Genomic DNA, 17,423 nt, shown 5'->3' on the forward strand with positions numbered 1-17,423 from the left:
CCTCACCCTCAAGACCCAGATACAGAATTCATCAGCAACTACTCCTTAGTCTTCAGACAGCAGAGGGACCAGCATGGCCTCCAACTCCCCAGAGAAAGTGTGCTCTTTGGATATGCTTGGCCCCTCTCCCGGGCCCCGCATCCCCAGGCATGGGAGAAAAGGGTATGAGGGTAAAGGAGACAAAGAACTGAACCAAAATTCAGACAACCAGAGAACAGGCTGCCCAACAGAACAGGCTTCGGGGGAGCTGGACACACAGACCAGCTGTGAGTCCGACTTTCACATTGATGGGTGGAAGCGGGAGGTGATGAAATGGAGGAGGAGGAAGGAGGGAAGGCAAGCTCCCTGGAGTGTTAGTCCCTGGAGGTCTTCCACACGGGCAGCCAGGGGCTTCCCAGTCCAGAAAGTCAGCACTTGTGGTGCCTGGGGTCCAGCCTGCTGGCACATAAGTCAGACTTTAGTTCTGTAGCCTTCATCTGCTTTAGGAGCAGGGAAAGAAAAGGGGTCATGGGCCCCTGAGCTTTCCTAGTCTTCTTTTAGCTCCAGGGGCAGAGCTGAGACCCCCAAAGTCAGTGCAATGATCCCGTCAAGTCCAGTGAGGAAAAGGAAGATGTGACCTGCCTTGGGGGCGGCACACCACACACACGTCTACCCCCAACATTCGGTGGATGGACACCACACAAAAAGTGTCCTGGATCTGTCTCCAGATAGAGAAATCCTTGCAGAGAGGACAGTGCCCCAGGGTCAGCCGCTCCGGGTGCTGGTCCCGTGTACTGGGTGGGAGTCAGGTCATATGGCGGGTGATGGCACGGAGGGCGTAGAGCAGGGCCGCTTGCATGCGGGCCTCGAGGAGCAGCAAGTTCACGTGAACCTGGGGCACAGGAAGGAGGCTTGTTGCCATCTGAACTGCAGCCCTCCCAGTCTACCTGGTCCCTAACTACTCACCTCACCCACGCCTCCCACCAAGATGTGGCTAGCTTTGCTAAGACTCTGCAGTCGGCTTCAGTGACCACTGAGGAGCTCCCCTGTCATGACGAACACTTTACCTCACTAGTCTGAAAGGAGAGCTACCACTAACCGGCCCCAGGGCAGGATCAAATGTTTCCATACATAGCCTCATTGTGTCTTCCCAACTTTGAGAAGCAGGCAGTACCTCTTCTCCTTATAAAGCGGAAGCTTGCCCAAAGTCACACTTCTCCCCTGTGGAGACTGAGATCTGCACCTGTGCACACCAGGCTGCACCAAAGACCGTGTGGAAAGTAGGCACCCCGTGTGCCAGATTGAGGTGAGGCCTGACATCACACGGTGGAGTAGGGGTTAGCCAAGGACAACAGGCCAGGGTGTCCTACCTGGCAGGACAGACCCCCCCCCTCCACTGTGTGACCCTCACTGGACCCTACCCTGTGACTCTTCAACAGGCTGGGACTGGCTGTTTGCACGTCATCACGCTGCTTTTACCTTCTCTGAGTGGCGGAAGTGCCTCCAGAAGAGATTGTACATTCTGCGCGTTGTCTTCTCTGGGTAGCAGGCCACGGTCTTGATATATATTTTGAGGTTCCTTTCCAGGAGCTGGTTTACCTCCCCATAATCATAGTCATCGTATCTGCAGGAGAGACGATGACAAGGACAGCATTACTCATGCCCTGCCTCCACCCTACAGAAGGAGGAACAGAGTGGCAAGAAAAGCCAGAAGGTAGGAAGCCACGAGAAGCCTGCTTCCTCTTAGAAAAGCAGTTGACCACGTGTCACAGGTTATACCAGGCTTGCAGAGGAACACTGCAAGTGACGCTGACACTGAGCATGGACTGTTGCGCTCTGACCGTGCCAAACATGAGCCCGCAAAACTATATACCCCGGCCCATGTACAATGGACAGTGCTCATCGATTTCATCTTTCTGAGATTCAAAGAGGGCACTTGCTGCAGGGGGTGACTTTCAAGTCCAGCTCTCCCACACTTACTGTTCTATAGCAAAGACAGGAAGGTCAGCCCCTACTAGTCCCAGAATGAAGTAGTTGAGGGCAAAAGACAGTGTTGATTTTATAGATGGACAAAATAAGGCTCAGAGAAGGCAATTAACTTGTTAAAAATTCAAAGCAAACTAGGAGTGAGTCTAGAAGTTACCCATGTCTCCTCAGTGCATAGGAAAAAAAAAAAAATTAAAAACCAGGAAGGAAACACCTGATGATAATAAAATCAGGTGATGTACTGGACAATTTTGGTATTTCTTGTTTGTTTTTTAAGAGTCCTGTAGCCCAGCAGTTGAACTTGTTAATTAGCCAAGGATGGCCTTGAACTCCAGATCTTCCTGTCTCTGTCTTCTCTGTGCTAGGATTACAGGTATGTGCAAGAAATAAATTCATTAAAAGAAAAAGTCAAAAGAAAAAAAGAAAAAGAAAAGAAAAAGCCAGCCAGGCGGCGCACACCTTTAATCCCAGTACTCAGGAGGTAGAGGCAGGTGGATCACTGTGAGTTTGAGACCAGCCTGGTCTACAAAGCAAGTGCAGGACAGCCAAGGCTACACAGAGAAATTCTGTCTCGGGGGTGGGGGTGGGGGGCCGGGAGAAATAAAGAAAAAAGAAAAAGAAAAAGCAGAAGACAGGTGATTAGTTCATACCTGCAACCCCAGCATTGGAGAGACTAAAATAGATGGACTGCTGTGAGTTCAAAGTCAACCTGGGATAGCTTTCTTTTCTTTTTTTCTTTTCAAACAAAACAGGGTTTCCCTGTGTAGTCTTAGCTGTCCTGGAGCTTGCTCTATAGGCTAGGCTGGCCTCTAATTTATAGAGATCCACCTGCTTCCCAAGCACTGGGATTAAAGGCGTGCGCCGCCACCATCACCAAACTACCCTGACCTATCTTGAGACCACATCTCAAAAATAAATAAAGTTCCATTGATCTCTTAAATAAATCATTTTATTTGGGGGATTTACCTATAAGAACATGTGTGAGAGCCAGGTGTGGTGGTGCACGCCTTTAATCCCAGCACTCGGTAGGCAAAGGCAGGTAGATCTCTGAGTTCAAGGCCAGCCTGGTCTACAAAGTGAGTCCAGGACAGCCAAGGCTACACAGAGAAACCCTGTCTTGAAAAACCAAAAAATCAAAAAAAGCAAAATAAGGACAATACAGAATCACACAGTGGAGGACTTTAAATAACATTTCCATTCATAGCCTGTTATGCACCTCATGAAAATTATAAACAAGAGCCAGGTGTGTGGAAAGTAATCTTCTATACAATTCACACAGGGAGTTGATTTTTGGGGTTTTTTTGAGACAGCCTTGGCTGTCCTGGACTTGCTTTGTAGACCAGGCTAACCTCAAACTCACAGAGATCCACCTGTGGCTGCCTCCCAGGTACTAGGATTAAAGGCGTGCACCACCAAGCCTGTCAGTGAGTTAATTTTTGTCTTGTTACCAATCTTATTTTAAAAGAAAATTAGGTATATTTTATTTACTTGTATGTATGTTTGTATCCATACACACATGTGTGACACAGTACACATGTGGAGGTCAGAGGAAAACTCACTGGAGTTGGTTCTCTCCTTGTACCACGTGGGGCCCAGGGGTCACACTTGGGTCACTGACAGTAAGCTCTTTACTCATTGAGCCATTTTGCCTGTCTACTGACTGAGCGTTGAGAAAGGATCCTCCCCCTGCCCTCCCCCAAGCATTCCAGAAAGAGTGAGACCAAAGGCATGCGCCACCACGTCCTGCTGCTGTCCTTCTTCACTAGGAGGAAAGATGTGCTCTTTGGAAATTTAAACATGCTTCTGTGTAGTGTGTGCATATGTAGTGTGTGCATATGTTTTATGCATGTTATTTGCGTAGAGATGTGTGAATACCCACGGGAAACCATAGTTTAAAGAATGTTGGAGGAGCAGGTCTGTAAGCCCAGCACCTAAGCAGCCAGGGCAGGAGGAATGTCACAAGTTCAAGGTCAGCCTGTACCATACAAGTTCTGGGCTAGTCAAGGTTACAGAGTGAGACCCTATCTCAACATATTAAAAATACATAAATGAGTACATCATGTCCAGCACGCACATGGCCCTGGGCACAGCACAACAGAGCAAGGCCCTGCTATCTCTGGCAAGAGAAGAAAAATACCAGTGAGCTCAGGAAAGGCCTGTGGCACCCATGGCGCCTGAACTTGGGGGACACGTGCTCACCGGATGCCAAAGACGCAGTGGATGTAGTTCCAGATGGCCCTGCGGAGCATGGAGGTGTCCACGCCACTGTGCATGGCAATAGTGTTATAGGTGAGGCTGTAGGCGACCTGAAACTTCTCGTCCAGCAGCTGCCCTCCCTCAGGGTAGAGCCGCTGGATCAGTGAGTAGCCGTGGTCTTCCCAGGTATAGTCCTGAGGAATGAAGGGAGAGGTCAGTGAGCAAGACTTTGGAGGACCAAGGCTGGCCAGAGGTCTGGCCTCTGTACCTCTAGGAGTCACACCTTAGCTTTGCATAACATACCCTCACTGGCCTGAGACACCAACCAGGATGTCCCTGGGCGTGGACTTTCCCACCCTCCCTGTAGGGCCCTTTCAGGTCTCCCGGGCAGCCCTCAAGAGTTCTTAAAGGGAGGAGGTATGCAACTTAGAACCACGTGCCTCCCCCCTGCGTATATGTAAATCTGAAGCGATGATGAACAAGACTGGTGCGGGGGGGGCACCCTCACCTGGGCCCGGAAGGTTGGGGGCGCCTGAGTCCCTCGGCGAGTGAAGTCTTCATATCCAAAAGCAGGGTCTTCCACAAAGCACAGAATGTCCGGGTGTGGAGAGGGCTCCAGGATGTCCGCTAAAGGCCGAATCAGAAAGGTGACAACAGTGAGGCTGGGCAGAGCAGGCTCCACATCTTCAGGGAAGCCATGGGAGGGGGGGTGGGGCAAGTATAGTAGGGGACCTCAGAGAGCCTCTCCCCAACGAACTGGGAGGAGTTTAGCTAGAGCCAGCTCCTACAGAGCAGGCGACTCCTACCGGTGGACCCAAGAGGCAAAGCCCCCATAATAATCACAGGCAGGTCTATGGAATGGCTCTGATCTTGGCTCTGTCCACCTGACACACAAGCCCTGCAGGGCTAACAGACCAGGAGTCAAAGGCAAGTCTGAATGCAAGGCCCATGCTCAGAACCCCCCTGGAAGGAGAAGGCATGGTGTATGGAGGTGTCTGCTGCCATCAGCAATGTAAAGGGGGGGGGGCAGCCCCAGCACTGAGGCTTGTGATCCTGTACCTGAGGGGGTCACCAGCAGGCTTTCTGACTTCTCCAGCTCAAAACGGTTCTCCATTTCCTCCTGGGAAGCCCCCTCGTCCCGCAGCAGGCTCTCCTGCAGCTGCCTCATGCGTTCCATCAGAGCTTCTACATCGCGGGCGGCTTCAAAACCCTGCAGGAAGGACCCGGTGATCACCATTTCGTCCCTCTGGGAAACAACACTCAGTGTTTCCATATTCCAGGCCTTCCTGAGTGATCAGAAACCACAGCTGGTTTCTGGGGCCACCGCGCTGGGCACCTCCGGCAGCCTGAGCCTCCCAAAGGGAACTTTCTAAGTCCAGAGAGGAGACAACTGCCTTCCTTCATTGGTAATTCACAAGCTTTCTGGGTTTGTTTGTTTTGGGTTTTTGAGACAGGGCCTCTCTGTGTTAGCCTTGGCTGTCCTGGATTCACTTTATAGACCAGGCTGGCTTCGAACTCACAGCCTGCCTCTGCCTCCCAAGTGCTGGGATTAAAGGCGTGTGCTACCAGCCAAGCAATTTTGCTGTGGTCTCTCACTGTGAAGAGATGGGGAAGCAAACAGAGGTCTCTATTCTCACAGCAGGGCCTGCACCAGTTTTCTCCCACACCGCGATCCAGGGCCATGACTCACCCCAGTGTTGTTCAATGGGTCCCCATTTGGGGGGCTGCCTTGTTCACTGGGAGGTGAGGGTGCCTGTGAGGCAGGGCTGCCCTCTGCGTCTCCTTCAGGAAGAATTCCACAGCCAAACACGAAGGACGCCAGAGAGTGGCAGTGGGTAAACAGGACCAGCGCTTGGATGAGTTCAGCCAGGGACCAGCTGTGCTCTCCAGTCTTCAGTAAGGCCTGAGATGGCAGGAGGGAGAGTCAAGAGGCTTAGTGGCTGCCCCTGGGCAGCCCCAGCCCCGCCCCTGGGCAGCCCCAGGGTCCCGGGCTCTCTCTGCCTGCCACACCTGGATATGGTCCTTGGTGATGAGCCAAGGCCGATGTGCCAGTAACTTGTTGATCTCGCTGAGTTTTCGAAGTTTTTCAGGGGCCCGGTCGAGGCCCAGCAGCCACTCAGGGTCACCTCCAGTCTGCAGGAACTCTGTCATGTGGGTACCCACCAGGTAAGAACACTGGTGGCGGGCAGCAGCCTGTGGAGGGAGTCAATAAGCCTGAACTACCCGCCTTCTGTGACCCATCCTGGGAAGACCCCCTTGAAATCTAAGAGGCAGAGAAATCTATGGTCTAACTTCAGCTCCAGTACCAGCTTGCTGGTCACCTGACCCCCTTTGCTCCTCACTTTCCCCATTTGCAAAATATACACTTAAAGATGTCTCTCTTCAGCCGGGGTGGTGGTGGCACACATCTTTGATCCCAGCACTCAGGAGGCAGAGGCAGGTGGATCTCTCTGTGTTCCAGGCCAGCCTGGTCTACAAAGCGAGTCCAGGACAGTCAAGGCTACACAGAAAAAAAAAAAGGTGTCTCTCTTTAAATATTTTATTTAATTTTAATTTATGTGCATCGGTGTAGGGGTGTCAGATCTTGGAGTTACGGACAGTTGTGAGCTGCCATGTGGGTGCTGGGAATTGAACCGAGGTCCTTTGGAAGAGCAGGCAGTGCTCTTAACCATTGAGCCATCTCTCCAGCCCCAGGTGTCTCTCTTTAAAACTTAAAATTCCATGGACACCATCAGGTAAAGCTAGAACTTCCTTTTCACCTTTAAAAAACAAAAAAACAAGCCGGGTGTGGTGGTACACGCCTTTAATCCCAGTACTTGGGAGGCAGAGGCAGGCGGATTGCTGTGAGTTCGAGGCCAGCATGGTCTACAAAGGGAGTCCAGGACAGCCAAGGCTACACAGAGAAACCTTGTCTCAAAAAACAAAACAAAACAAAACAAAAAAACCAAAACAAAAACCCAAAACAAACAAAAAGCTAGGGGGTGGGGGTAGGGGGCTGGAGAGATGGCTCAGAGGTTAAGAGCATTGACTGCTCTTCCAAAGATCCTGAGTTCAATTCCCAGCAACCACATGGTGGCTTACAACTATCTATAAAGAGATCTGGTGCTCTCTCCAGATCTCTGGTACAGAATGCTGTATACATAATAATAAATAATGGTGCACACCTTTAATCCCAGCACTCAGGAGGCAGAGGCAGGCAGATCACAGTGAGTTTGAGGCCAGCCTGGTCTACAAAGGGAGTCTAGGACAGCGAAGGCTACACAGAGAGACCCTGTCTCAAAAACAAACAAACAAACAAACAAACAAAAAACACAAGGCTGGGTAGTGGAGGGTACACAGCTTTAATCCCAGCAGAAGCAGGTGGATCTCTGTGAGTTCGGGAGGCCAGCCTGGTATACAGAGTGAGTCCCCAATAGTCAACGCTACACAGAGAAACCCTATCTCGAAAAAACAAACCAAAAAAAAAAAAAAAAAAAAAAAAAATCCAACTCAGGAGAGTCCCAGCAATGAAGCTAGAACCACTATTTGGCCGCCCTGCAAGCATCAAGCCCAGGCAAGCTTACCATGATGGCAATATAGTGGCGCCAGGAGCTGGCCAGGGGTCCATCCGTGTGCAGCAGCTGGTAGTGCAGGCGCCAAAAGCTGCTAAGGTAGTCGGGGTGCAGCCCCATCACCACCGCCAGGTTGTCCACCCGCCCCGAAGACATCATCGCCTCAAGCCCCAGGTGCTGCTCCAGGCTCTCAGCTCCTTCCCGAAAGATCTGCTGGGCAAAGAGGACAGCATGGGCTCTCTCCTGCCCCCCAACCCCATACTGACCAACCTCTTCTCTGTTTTATACATATAGTTGTATTATATAGATATAAGATAAGAGCAGGAAACTGAACACCACCAATCACATCCACAGGAGGAGGCCGACTAAGCAATACTTCTTAGGTACCTTATAAGGTCTACCACATGTTGGGCGCTGTCCAAGTACTTCATATAAACTTACTCAAGACAGCTAGGAAATTAGGGTTTCATTTTCTCTATTTTTACTCTGCAATGATAAAAAGATTTCTTTCCTTCTTTTTATTTTTTTTTTCCAATGCTGGGGATCAAACCTAGGGCCTCGTGCACGCTAGACAAACGTCATGCCACTAAGCGTCATCCCCAGGCCCTCCTCCCTTCTTATTTTTTGCAACAGGGTCTCTCTGTGTAGCTCTGGCTGTCCTGAAACTTGCTCTGTAGACCAGGCTGGCCTCAGACACACAGAGATCGGGCCTGGCTCTACTTCCCGAGTGCTGAGATTAAACGTGCATGCCACTACTGCCTGGCTCCCTTCTCTCTTCTGCATAGAACCAGGTTTTTACACTTCACAATCTCGGGGCTCAGAGTGGGATCAAATATCCTGCGACATTGATCCTCTTGCCTCTACCCGTCAAGTGATGGGATTATAGGCATGTGCTACTGTTAGGATTCTGCTTTACTCTGCCTACCCGTGATGACATTGCCTACCTGCCACCCGGGTGTGGCCCTGCCCAGGGCTATATAAAAGGACAGAACCTCCTCGTGGTCCCCTCTCTCAACTCCCTTACTCCTTACTTTTCCTCTCTCTGTCTCTCCCTGGGCTACCCCTTCCCCTTTCCTTCTCCCCCCATGGTCATTTAATAAACTCCTCTACAACATAATATCTGCTGCTTGGTACCTTATTACCTTATATCTTTATATTTAATCATAAAAACCACCATGACCAGTTTATGTGGAGCTAAGGATCTAACCCAGGGCTTTGTAGACGGCAGGCAAACACACTAACATCCGCAGTGGCCTATACCACAGCCCCTGTCCCCTTTCCTTCCTCCTTTCCCTTCTTGTTTGTTCACTGTGGAGCTGGGTCCCAAACCCAGGGTCTTGTGCATGGCGAGCAAGTGTTCTGTCTCTGAGCGACACCCCTATCCCTGACTGGTTCATTCACCTAACAGACAGCTATCTGATTAGGAATCTCCTTGAGTGTTTGAACTTGCCCTGTGAGGTGAATACTATTATTTTCCTCCATTAACAGATGGAAAAGCCAGATCTGCTTCAGGCCACAGATCTGATAAATAACAGAAACAGGATTCTAATCTAGATGAACTCCAAGGCCCCCTGTTTCTCCCCGCCCCCTTTTTTAAAAAAAATAAAAGATAAATTATTTATAAACAGAAAAAAAGAAAATACAGGAACAATATGTGAGAGTAAAATGCTGGCATACAGACGTAAAATACGAGTGGCAGCCCACTGTAGTTTGGGGATCTCAAGTTTGGCTGTGTCACTATCATCTCATCCTTTGAAATTCCTTCTTTGCAGACAACTTTGAGGTTGAGAACATCCCAGCTTCAAGAGCCTTTGTATGCAACTAAATGTATCAGGAGTGGGAAAAGAAAAGATCCTGATCTTCCTGTGGTCCATGCCCCCCACGCCCTTCCAAACTCACCTCCTCCACTGGGATGAAGGCACTGGGCCCCCGAGGGCCTCGCCGAGCCGGGCCTTCTCGATGCTCCTGTGCAGGGAAATACGTGGTGGTTATTTAGCAGAAGGGAGGACTAATGAGGACAGAGAGAGCTGTTAGCTGTCTAGCCTCCTTCTCCAACCCAAGTGTCACTGAGTTTCTTTCTTTTCTTTTTTCTTTCTTTTTTTTTGGTTTTTCGAGACAGGGTTTCTCTGTGTAGCCTTGGCTGTCCTGGACTCACTGTGTAGACCAGGCTGGCCTTGAATTCACAGAGATCCACCTGCCTCTGCCTCCCGAGTGAAGGGATTAAAAGGCGTGAGCCAACACACCCAGCATGTCACTGAGCTTCTGAAGTACGTTCTTGGTACAGCCTTCATGGAGGAGCCAGGGAGAACATTTAGTCCTGTTGGGTGTGTAGCGAACGGGTAAGAGAAAGAGCTGGCCTGTACAGGGACTCAGCCAGGGCCCAGAAACCAAGCATGGCTGGGCGGGAAAGGAAAGAGATAGCTTTCATTTTGCCTGTCTCCAGGAGACCAGTGTCTCTACAGTCCCAGAGGACTTGTGTACTATATAGAATTCTTTACACAGGCCAAAGAGATACCCCAGTGGGGAGAGGGGTTTGCCACCAAGTGGGAAGACTTAAATTCAATCCCTGGGCACCCACATGGTAGAAAGAGACCTGACTCCTCCTACAAGTTGTCCTCTGACGTCACACACACATGCTGTGATTTATGCACACACACTTTTTAAAACAAGAAATTAGAAGTCCAGGACAGCCAAGGCTACACGGAGAAACCTTGTCCCAAACAAACAAACAAACAAAATAAAAAGAAAAACAAACAAGAAATTAAGCTACCGGAGTGGTGGTGCACACTTGTAATCCCAGCCCTTGGGGAGGCAGAGGGCAGGCGGATCTCTGTGGGTTCCAGGACAGTCAGGGCTACACAGCGAGACACTTATCTGGGGCTGAGGGGAGACTCTTTTCAAATAAGAGCCCTTTATATTCCAAAGCCAGTTACTACTACTCTCCATGCCTTTGAAGAAGCTTCAATACCTCTCAAATATTCATTTTTCTTTCTTTCTTGTTTCTGTCTTCAATGCTGAGGATGAACCTAGGCATCATGCCTGGCTTGCTGGGCACACTCTACACTCAAATGCACCCCTCACAGGCCTGCAAACAGTCATGTGCTCATCCTTCCTTCAGAAGCGTCTAGGCCGTCATCACGGTCAGCCTCGTCAACTGCCCCTGTCTGCACCAGCCAGAACCTACCCGGCACCCAGATGGACTTTCTGGAGTATGAATCACTTAAGTCCCACTTTCCCTTACCAAAGCCTTCCTGATAGACGAGTGATCCAGCCCCACTCAATGCCATCGTGGGGCTCGCTGTATCAGCCTTGATACAACTGATCCAAATAAGCCGGGTGTGGTGGCGCATGCCTTTAGTCCCAGAACTCGGGAGGCAGATCACTGAGAGTTCAAGGACAGCCTGATCTACAAAGCTAAGGCTACAAAAAGAAACCCTGTCTCAAACCAAACCAAACCAAAAAATCCGCCTGCCTCTGCCTCCCGAGCACTGGGATTAAAGGCTTGCACCACTATGCCCAGTGGTAAGTAGATCTCTAAATTCAAGGCCAGCCTGATCTACAGAGTGAGTGAGTTGCAAGCCAGCCAGGGCTACATAGAGAAACCTTGTCTCAGAAAAACAAAACAAAACAAAAAGCCCCCCCCCCCAAAACAACAATACAGAAGTGCTTTGAAGGAGAGGCAACCTATATAGGCCTACAGGATAACAAAAGAAAGAAGGAAGGAGCCTGGTGGCCTAGGCATGCATACTGGTTCTTTGGCTAATTTTCTGTGCTGTCTGGCCTAAAAGTTAGGTAGACTCTCTGGGTCTGATTCCTGAAGGCAGAAGAGACTAGGCTGGCCCCTTTCAACCCACATCCCCCCCCCCTTTTCTTAGCAGTCCTGGAACTCAACTCTGTAGACCAGGTTGGCCTTGAACTCCAAGATCCAGCTGCCTGCACCTCCTGAGTGCCAGCATGAAAGGCCTGTGTCGGCAGCCACCATGCAGGGTTTCAACCCACACTTGGAAGAGGTAGCAGTAGCAGGCTAGTCTGGTCTGAGGACTTACAGAAACACCATGCTGCACAAGCACTCCCTTCACAGCTCCCCTCCCTCCCTCACTTGAGAAAATGCCCAACAGCTCTGTCAGGAGATAAGACCTGCTGACTCCACCGACTGGGCCTCCAGCTCTCCTGAGGACCTGAGGGCAGACTGAGAAAGCACAGCTAAACACCTGCAACACCAGCATTGGGGAGGCTGAGGCAAGAGGATCAGAAGTTTGAGGCTTTGAGGCCAGCCTTGGCTACCCAGTGAGCTGTTGTCTCAAAACCAATCAACAAACGGAACCGTTGGAGTGGAGCCATAGCTCCTTTGTAGGGTGTCGCCGTGGAGGGGGCTGAAAGCATAGCTCAAATAGGTGAGCATAGCCTGTGTAAGGCCCTGGGTTCAAGGCTGGGCACACACAAAAGAATGTTTTTGATAGGCCGGCCCACCAGTTAGCAATGTGAGCCTCAGTTTCCTCCTGGAATAACTGGACTTTCACTGGGGACTTTACAGCCCCCGCTCCTCTCTCATTTGAGAGGGTGGCCCAGCAGCTCTGTCTGGGAAACAAGGACTGCTGCCGGTGCTGCTGTGCTTTCCTTGTTCTCTTTTTTATTTTCATTTTTCATCTCAGAACTTTAATATCCACACATACCCAAATCGTTTTGTTTGTTTGTTACGAGGATTTAAAGGGACTGACTGTGCCACAGTTTACCTCAGCGCCTCCACCAGGAAGAGCACTTTGTAAAACTCCCTGTCATTAACTTCATTGTTATTTTAAACAAGAGCCTCCCTGCCCTGCAAGTCCATTAGAATCCCTTTGTGAAGCTTTTTTTTTTAATTACTAAAACCAAAGCCCCCCCTTCAGCAATCCACACAGAGATTGGGGGTGGGGGGCAGGGCGGCAGCGGATGCTTTTTACCAATGGCTGTCTCAGGCACAGAGCGCAGTGCTAAGTGCTTTCCAGGTAAAATCAGAATTAATTTGTTCATTTGACAATTTCTTGATGACTGTATTGCAGGCAGTATGAATACACTAGTGAAAAAGACAACGTCCCAGCCAGCCTTCATATAATTTTCGTTCCCAGGGAGAGAGCAAACGAATGATGAACAGGATTTCCAATCATAGGAGAGGGATGAAACAGAGCCGTGAGTAATGGCGGGGTGGGAGAGAGTGTGTGGCATTTTAGTTTAAGAGGACAGGAAAAACTACTGGGGAGGTAAGTGACCTTTGAGCTGGCTGAGAAGGCAACAGAGCCTGTGAGGATGAGAGGACCAGCGGTCAGCCTCTAGGGACACTGGAGAGCCCTAGATACAAGGCTAGAGACTGGAATCCATATGGCTCCAATACCCTGACCGCTCCCCTCACTTCACACCTGGGCATGTCCAGGGCAAGCTGGAGGAGCAGGGCCTCACTGCCAAGATGTGGCATCACTAACACAGATGTCCTCCCAGGCCCTGGGACATCCATAATAGCATTGAGCAATTACAAGGAAATCCCTGGTTCCACTGGTGTATGCGTTGACTCCACATCTGCTACAATCTAAACTAGATGGTAGAAGCTGCGACTAACGTGTTACAGCTAAGAGATAAGGCACTGAGAGGTCCAAGTTAGCATGGTGGTGCACGCCTTTAGTCCCAGCAATCGGGAGACAGAGGCAGGCGGATCTCTAAGTTTGAGGCCAACCTGATCTACAGAGTGGGTTCTAAGACAGGCAGGGCTACACAGAGAAACCCTGTCTCCCGTGTCTCAAAAACAAAACAAAACAGAAACAAAAACCAAAGAGTGCAAGCAGAACTTTCCAGATGGGGGATGCTTTGCATCTGCACTAACACTCATGGTAGTCTCTTTCCATTCTTCATGCCCAAGCATTTGAATTGTGACCACAGCAACAACAACAACAAAAATTTCAATTTTTGATTACCTTAATTGGAATTTAGCTTAATTAGTTAAAAAAACTTTTTGTAAAGGGTTTTCAAGACAGGGTTTCTCTGTGTAGCCTTGGCTGTCCTGGACTCACTTTGTAGACCAGGCTGGCCTCGAACTCACAGCGATCCACCTGCCTCTGCCTCCCGAGTGCTGGGATTAAAGCCGTGCGCCACCACACCTGTCTAAGAATAAAGTACCAACCATCTAACAAGTGTCTAATATGCAATTTGAACCCAAAGGGAGCCATTTCTACTCCACCATAACCGGCTCTGGAAATGGGACCTGACCTAGCGATTTGAATCCATACCTCCCAGAGCACTGTTCACCAGCTGCTCTGGCCCCTCACAGTAGCCCAGCCTGTGTTCTTCTCTGGAGTCGGCCAGCCCCAGGCCTCAGCAACAGATACCTGCTAGGTCATTCTGCAAGCTGGTAATAAGGTCTGTCAACTCCCTGTCAACTGAATCCAGATTATGTGTCCCGGTTTACACTTCAGGTGAAGACCTCCAAGCCAGCCTTGGGGGGGAAGGGGCGGAGGGGCAGGCCAGCAGAGCAGCAGACAGCATGGACCGGCCCAAGGCTAAAAGTGCTTTACTTGCTTTGTTCTCACAAGCACCTTAATTCCTCTCAAACATCCTGAGAGAAGCAGAACTTGACCTCTCTTCAGAGACAAGTGACCTAAGCTCAAGAGTGGTCCCTTTCTGGCCTGGCACAGTTCATAGGGAGTTTCAGAGCCTCAACAGTTGACAAGGGTCAGTTAAGAATGCAGCTGCAAACCACAGTGAGCCCTGCGGGGGTGTTACTAAGTAGTCCAGGGGAGGGAGGCTGGCGCAGAAAGGAGGGCCTCGCTTTTGAAACTAGCTTGCAAAGGCGAAGGGGACTAGAAGAGGTAGGCAAAGGAACTCATCTGGTGAGGAGAAAAGGCTTTTCTGAGGAAGTGACAGACGTTTGAGGAAGTCGTTCTAGAATCCCATAAGCATGTTTTGAAAACATACAAGAGTCAGGTCCGTGGAACTTACTGGAGACAGGTGTATTTGAAGGCCTTGATCCTCTGCAAGAAGGTCTGAAACGGTTGAGCGGACTACCCACCCTTCCCTTGGGTCTTGCACACTAGGGCCTGGACGATGGGCGCCCTCTCTTCTCAGGCTCCCACTTAAAGCAGACACCCTCAAGGTCATCTTTTCTTGAGGGAGAGGGAGCTGTAGAAATGTTGTAAACCTTACCAGCTTTCCTCAATGCTGGTAAAGTGACTTTCTTAAATCTAGTGGGGGGGGGGGTCGGGGGACACTTGTAATTCCAACCCTCAGGAGGTTGAGATGGAAAGATAGTCTCGAGGTCGAGGCCGGCCTAGGGGTGGGGGAAGGGGGAGCTCAGGTCCTCTAAGGCGTCCTATCTCCCTAGGATCCTACCTAGACCGCCTGCGATTGTCTTCCCCTCCAGGCACTGTGGGGAGAGAACTGGGCTGGCTCTCCTCCTTAGGTAGCAGAGAAAAAGACTCAGATTCCCTCCGGAGGCACTGGGGGCGGGGCGGGATGTCTGCTAAGTCAGTCTTACAGAGAAGCTAGCATTTTTAAATGCAAGGACGGTTCCCTGCAATAAATAAGTCCCAGGCACTCTGCTTCAGGCCTTTGCTTGTATTTGAGGTTAATTTGCCCAACAATATCTTAGTAATACCATCAAAATACCTATAAAAGAGACTGCATTCAAAGAGGCCACTTGGCCAAGATAAGCCAGCAAGAAAGTGGAGGGTGGGTCTGGAATCCAGGACTCACTTACCAGAGCTCTCACTAACAACACTGTTCACAAAGCAGGCAGGCAGGAGTGATCGGCGAAGAAGGCACAGAAGGGGGGGGGGGACTTTCTTCACACAGATTCCTAAACCTTGCGAAGAAACCACGGGCTGCTGGGCGGAGGACCCCCCCAGATATGACATTCTTCAGGTATGAGCAGAGCTTCTCTGAGGGTCATACACCTTCGGACTAGCACTCTACCCATTTCCAGCCCTGGCAATATACCTTCCACACTGCTCTAGGCTTAGAAAAAAAACAAAAGTACAAAACAAGACCAAATTTAAAAAAAAAAAAAAAAAAAACCCGAACAATGCAAAGACTCACTCTCTCTCTCTCTCACTCACTCTCTCTCTCTCTCCTTCTCGGCCTCGATTTTCTCGTTCTGTGAAATGGGCCTAAAGGGCAGTTTGTATTTGCTGTCCTTGTCAGACAAAACCTACACGCTGGCATCCAGTAGGTGCTCCATAAAGGATAGACGGTGTTCATCGCCAAGGCTGATGGAGGAGGACGGCTTTCTTTATACCTTGCCTCCCTGCTAAGAGTCCCTCTACGCTCTGAGGGGACAGCAAGACAAACTTTGAGGATCCCAGAACATTCTAATAGGGAGCAGCCTGAGACTTGTTACGCTTTGAGAGTCCGGACCAAGGGTTATCCGTTTTCTCCCCCCAGCTCTGGCTGCTGCCGCCGACGATCAGGCGGCCAGCCAAACCCCTAAAGCACTCGGGCTAGTTTCCAGACCGGGGGTGCAGGTGGGGACTGGGGAAGGGGGGAGGTCGACCTTCGCTGGCCAGTCCCAGGTGGCTCACTCCCTTCGCTGCGCGATCGGAGCACACACGGACCCTAGAAAGAGCTCCCAGCCCGCCGGCCCCTACAGAGAGGAAGGGAATCTGCGGAAGGGGGCGGGGTGGAGGAGTGGTCGGGTCTCTCCGGCCGGGATTTGCCTGGACTTGAAAACGTTCGCTGCTCCAGAGCACAAACCCACAGAGAAGGCGTCCCCTCTCATTGGCCTGGAGTCCGAAGGAGGCAGGGAGGGCTCCGCAGCCCCCTCCCTCCCAGGGTGGTGGGGGCGGGAGAGGCGAGGGCAATGGGAAAAAGAAGGGAGACCCGGAGGCTGCAGTTGATGCAACCCTAGCCCTAGCTTACGTGCTCCTAGACCCTGAGCCCGGGGAGGGGGGGGGGGGTCGCACCAGACTTAGCCCGGGTCAGCCCAAGGCTCATCAGTGGCTAGAGAAGAGCGGCGTCGCCCGGCGGTTGCTTACCTCTCCGGTCCCGGGGCCGTCAACGCCGCCCCTGGCGAACGGCAGGTAGCTCTTGATCTCCGCACCGCCCTCGGAGTCCGCAACGATCATGGTGTGCGCCAGGACCCAGCCGCGGCTCGTCAGCGCCCGGGGCACCGGAGGGGGTCTGAGGCGGGCGCGCGCCGGAGGCCGGGACTAGGGGTCGCCGCTGCTGGGGGAAAGCTCGAGAAGCCCTGGGTGTCTGTCGGGATGCGGAGAACCGGCGCTACCTCGTTGGACACTCCTTCCAGCCCAGCTTGGGGCACTATGACCGGCCTCGGAGGCCTGGGGTTGGTCGCGGCGCAGGGGTTTTCACGGCCGGGAGTGCCTCGGAAGTCCGCAGTAGCCAGCACTGCTCGCGAAGCCGGCGCTCCTCAGCATCCCCACCGCGGAACTGCCAGCGCTCTCCCGGCTCTTGTCAGCCCGCTGCGGTCCCTGGGGGAGGGCGGGGACACAAAAGCCTCACCGCACAGCCAATCAGATGCCTGTTTCCCGGGAAGGCGGGGCCGACACCTCCCCCCGGAGCCAACCGTCCCTCCAATCAGCACCGAGAAGCGCCTCGGAACTCTGGGAGCTGTAGTTGGCCTCGCACAGATGCTGCAAACTTTTGCAAGAAGGGGGTTAGTCAGATCTCTGGCAATACCAGATGAGAGTGACAGCCCAGGGAGTCATTAGGGCTACGTGATGAAACGGGACTTCA

General features: G+C 51.3%; 1 protein-coding gene across 2 annotated transcripts; it reads right to left on the minus strand.

Annotated features, from left to right (window-relative positions):
- Positions 1-640: 640 nt before the first annotated feature.
- Positions 641-17,141, minus strand: Sesn2 (sestrin 2). Of its 2 annotated transcripts, none has more exons than XM_051171004.1 (10): positions 16,706-17,141; positions 9,612-9,677; positions 7,725-7,922; positions 6,172-6,354; positions 5,852-6,064; positions 5,221-5,371; positions 4,670-4,788; positions 4,165-4,355; positions 1,459-1,603; positions 641-871 (listed from the first exon to the last, which is right to left on the minus strand). In XM_051171004.1, the coding sequence occupies exons 1-10, from the start codon at positions 16,793-16,795 to the stop codon at positions 785-787; spliced, it is 1,443 nt and encodes a 480-aa protein (XP_051026961.1). In that variant the 5' UTR covers positions 16,796-17,141; the 3' UTR covers positions 641-784. The 2 variants fall into 2 exon arrangements, with proteins under 2 accessions (XP_051026961.1, XP_051026960.1); XM_051171003.1 differs by having other exon boundaries at positions 7,725-7,925.
- Positions 17,142-17,423: the final 282 nt, after the last annotated feature.

Source organism: Acomys russatus, chromosome 29 (assembly GCF_903995435.1).
Source record: "Acomys russatus chromosome 29, mAcoRus1.1, whole genome shotgun sequence".
Lineage (NCBI taxonomy): Eukaryota > Metazoa > Chordata > Mammalia > Rodentia > Muridae > Acomys > Acomys russatus.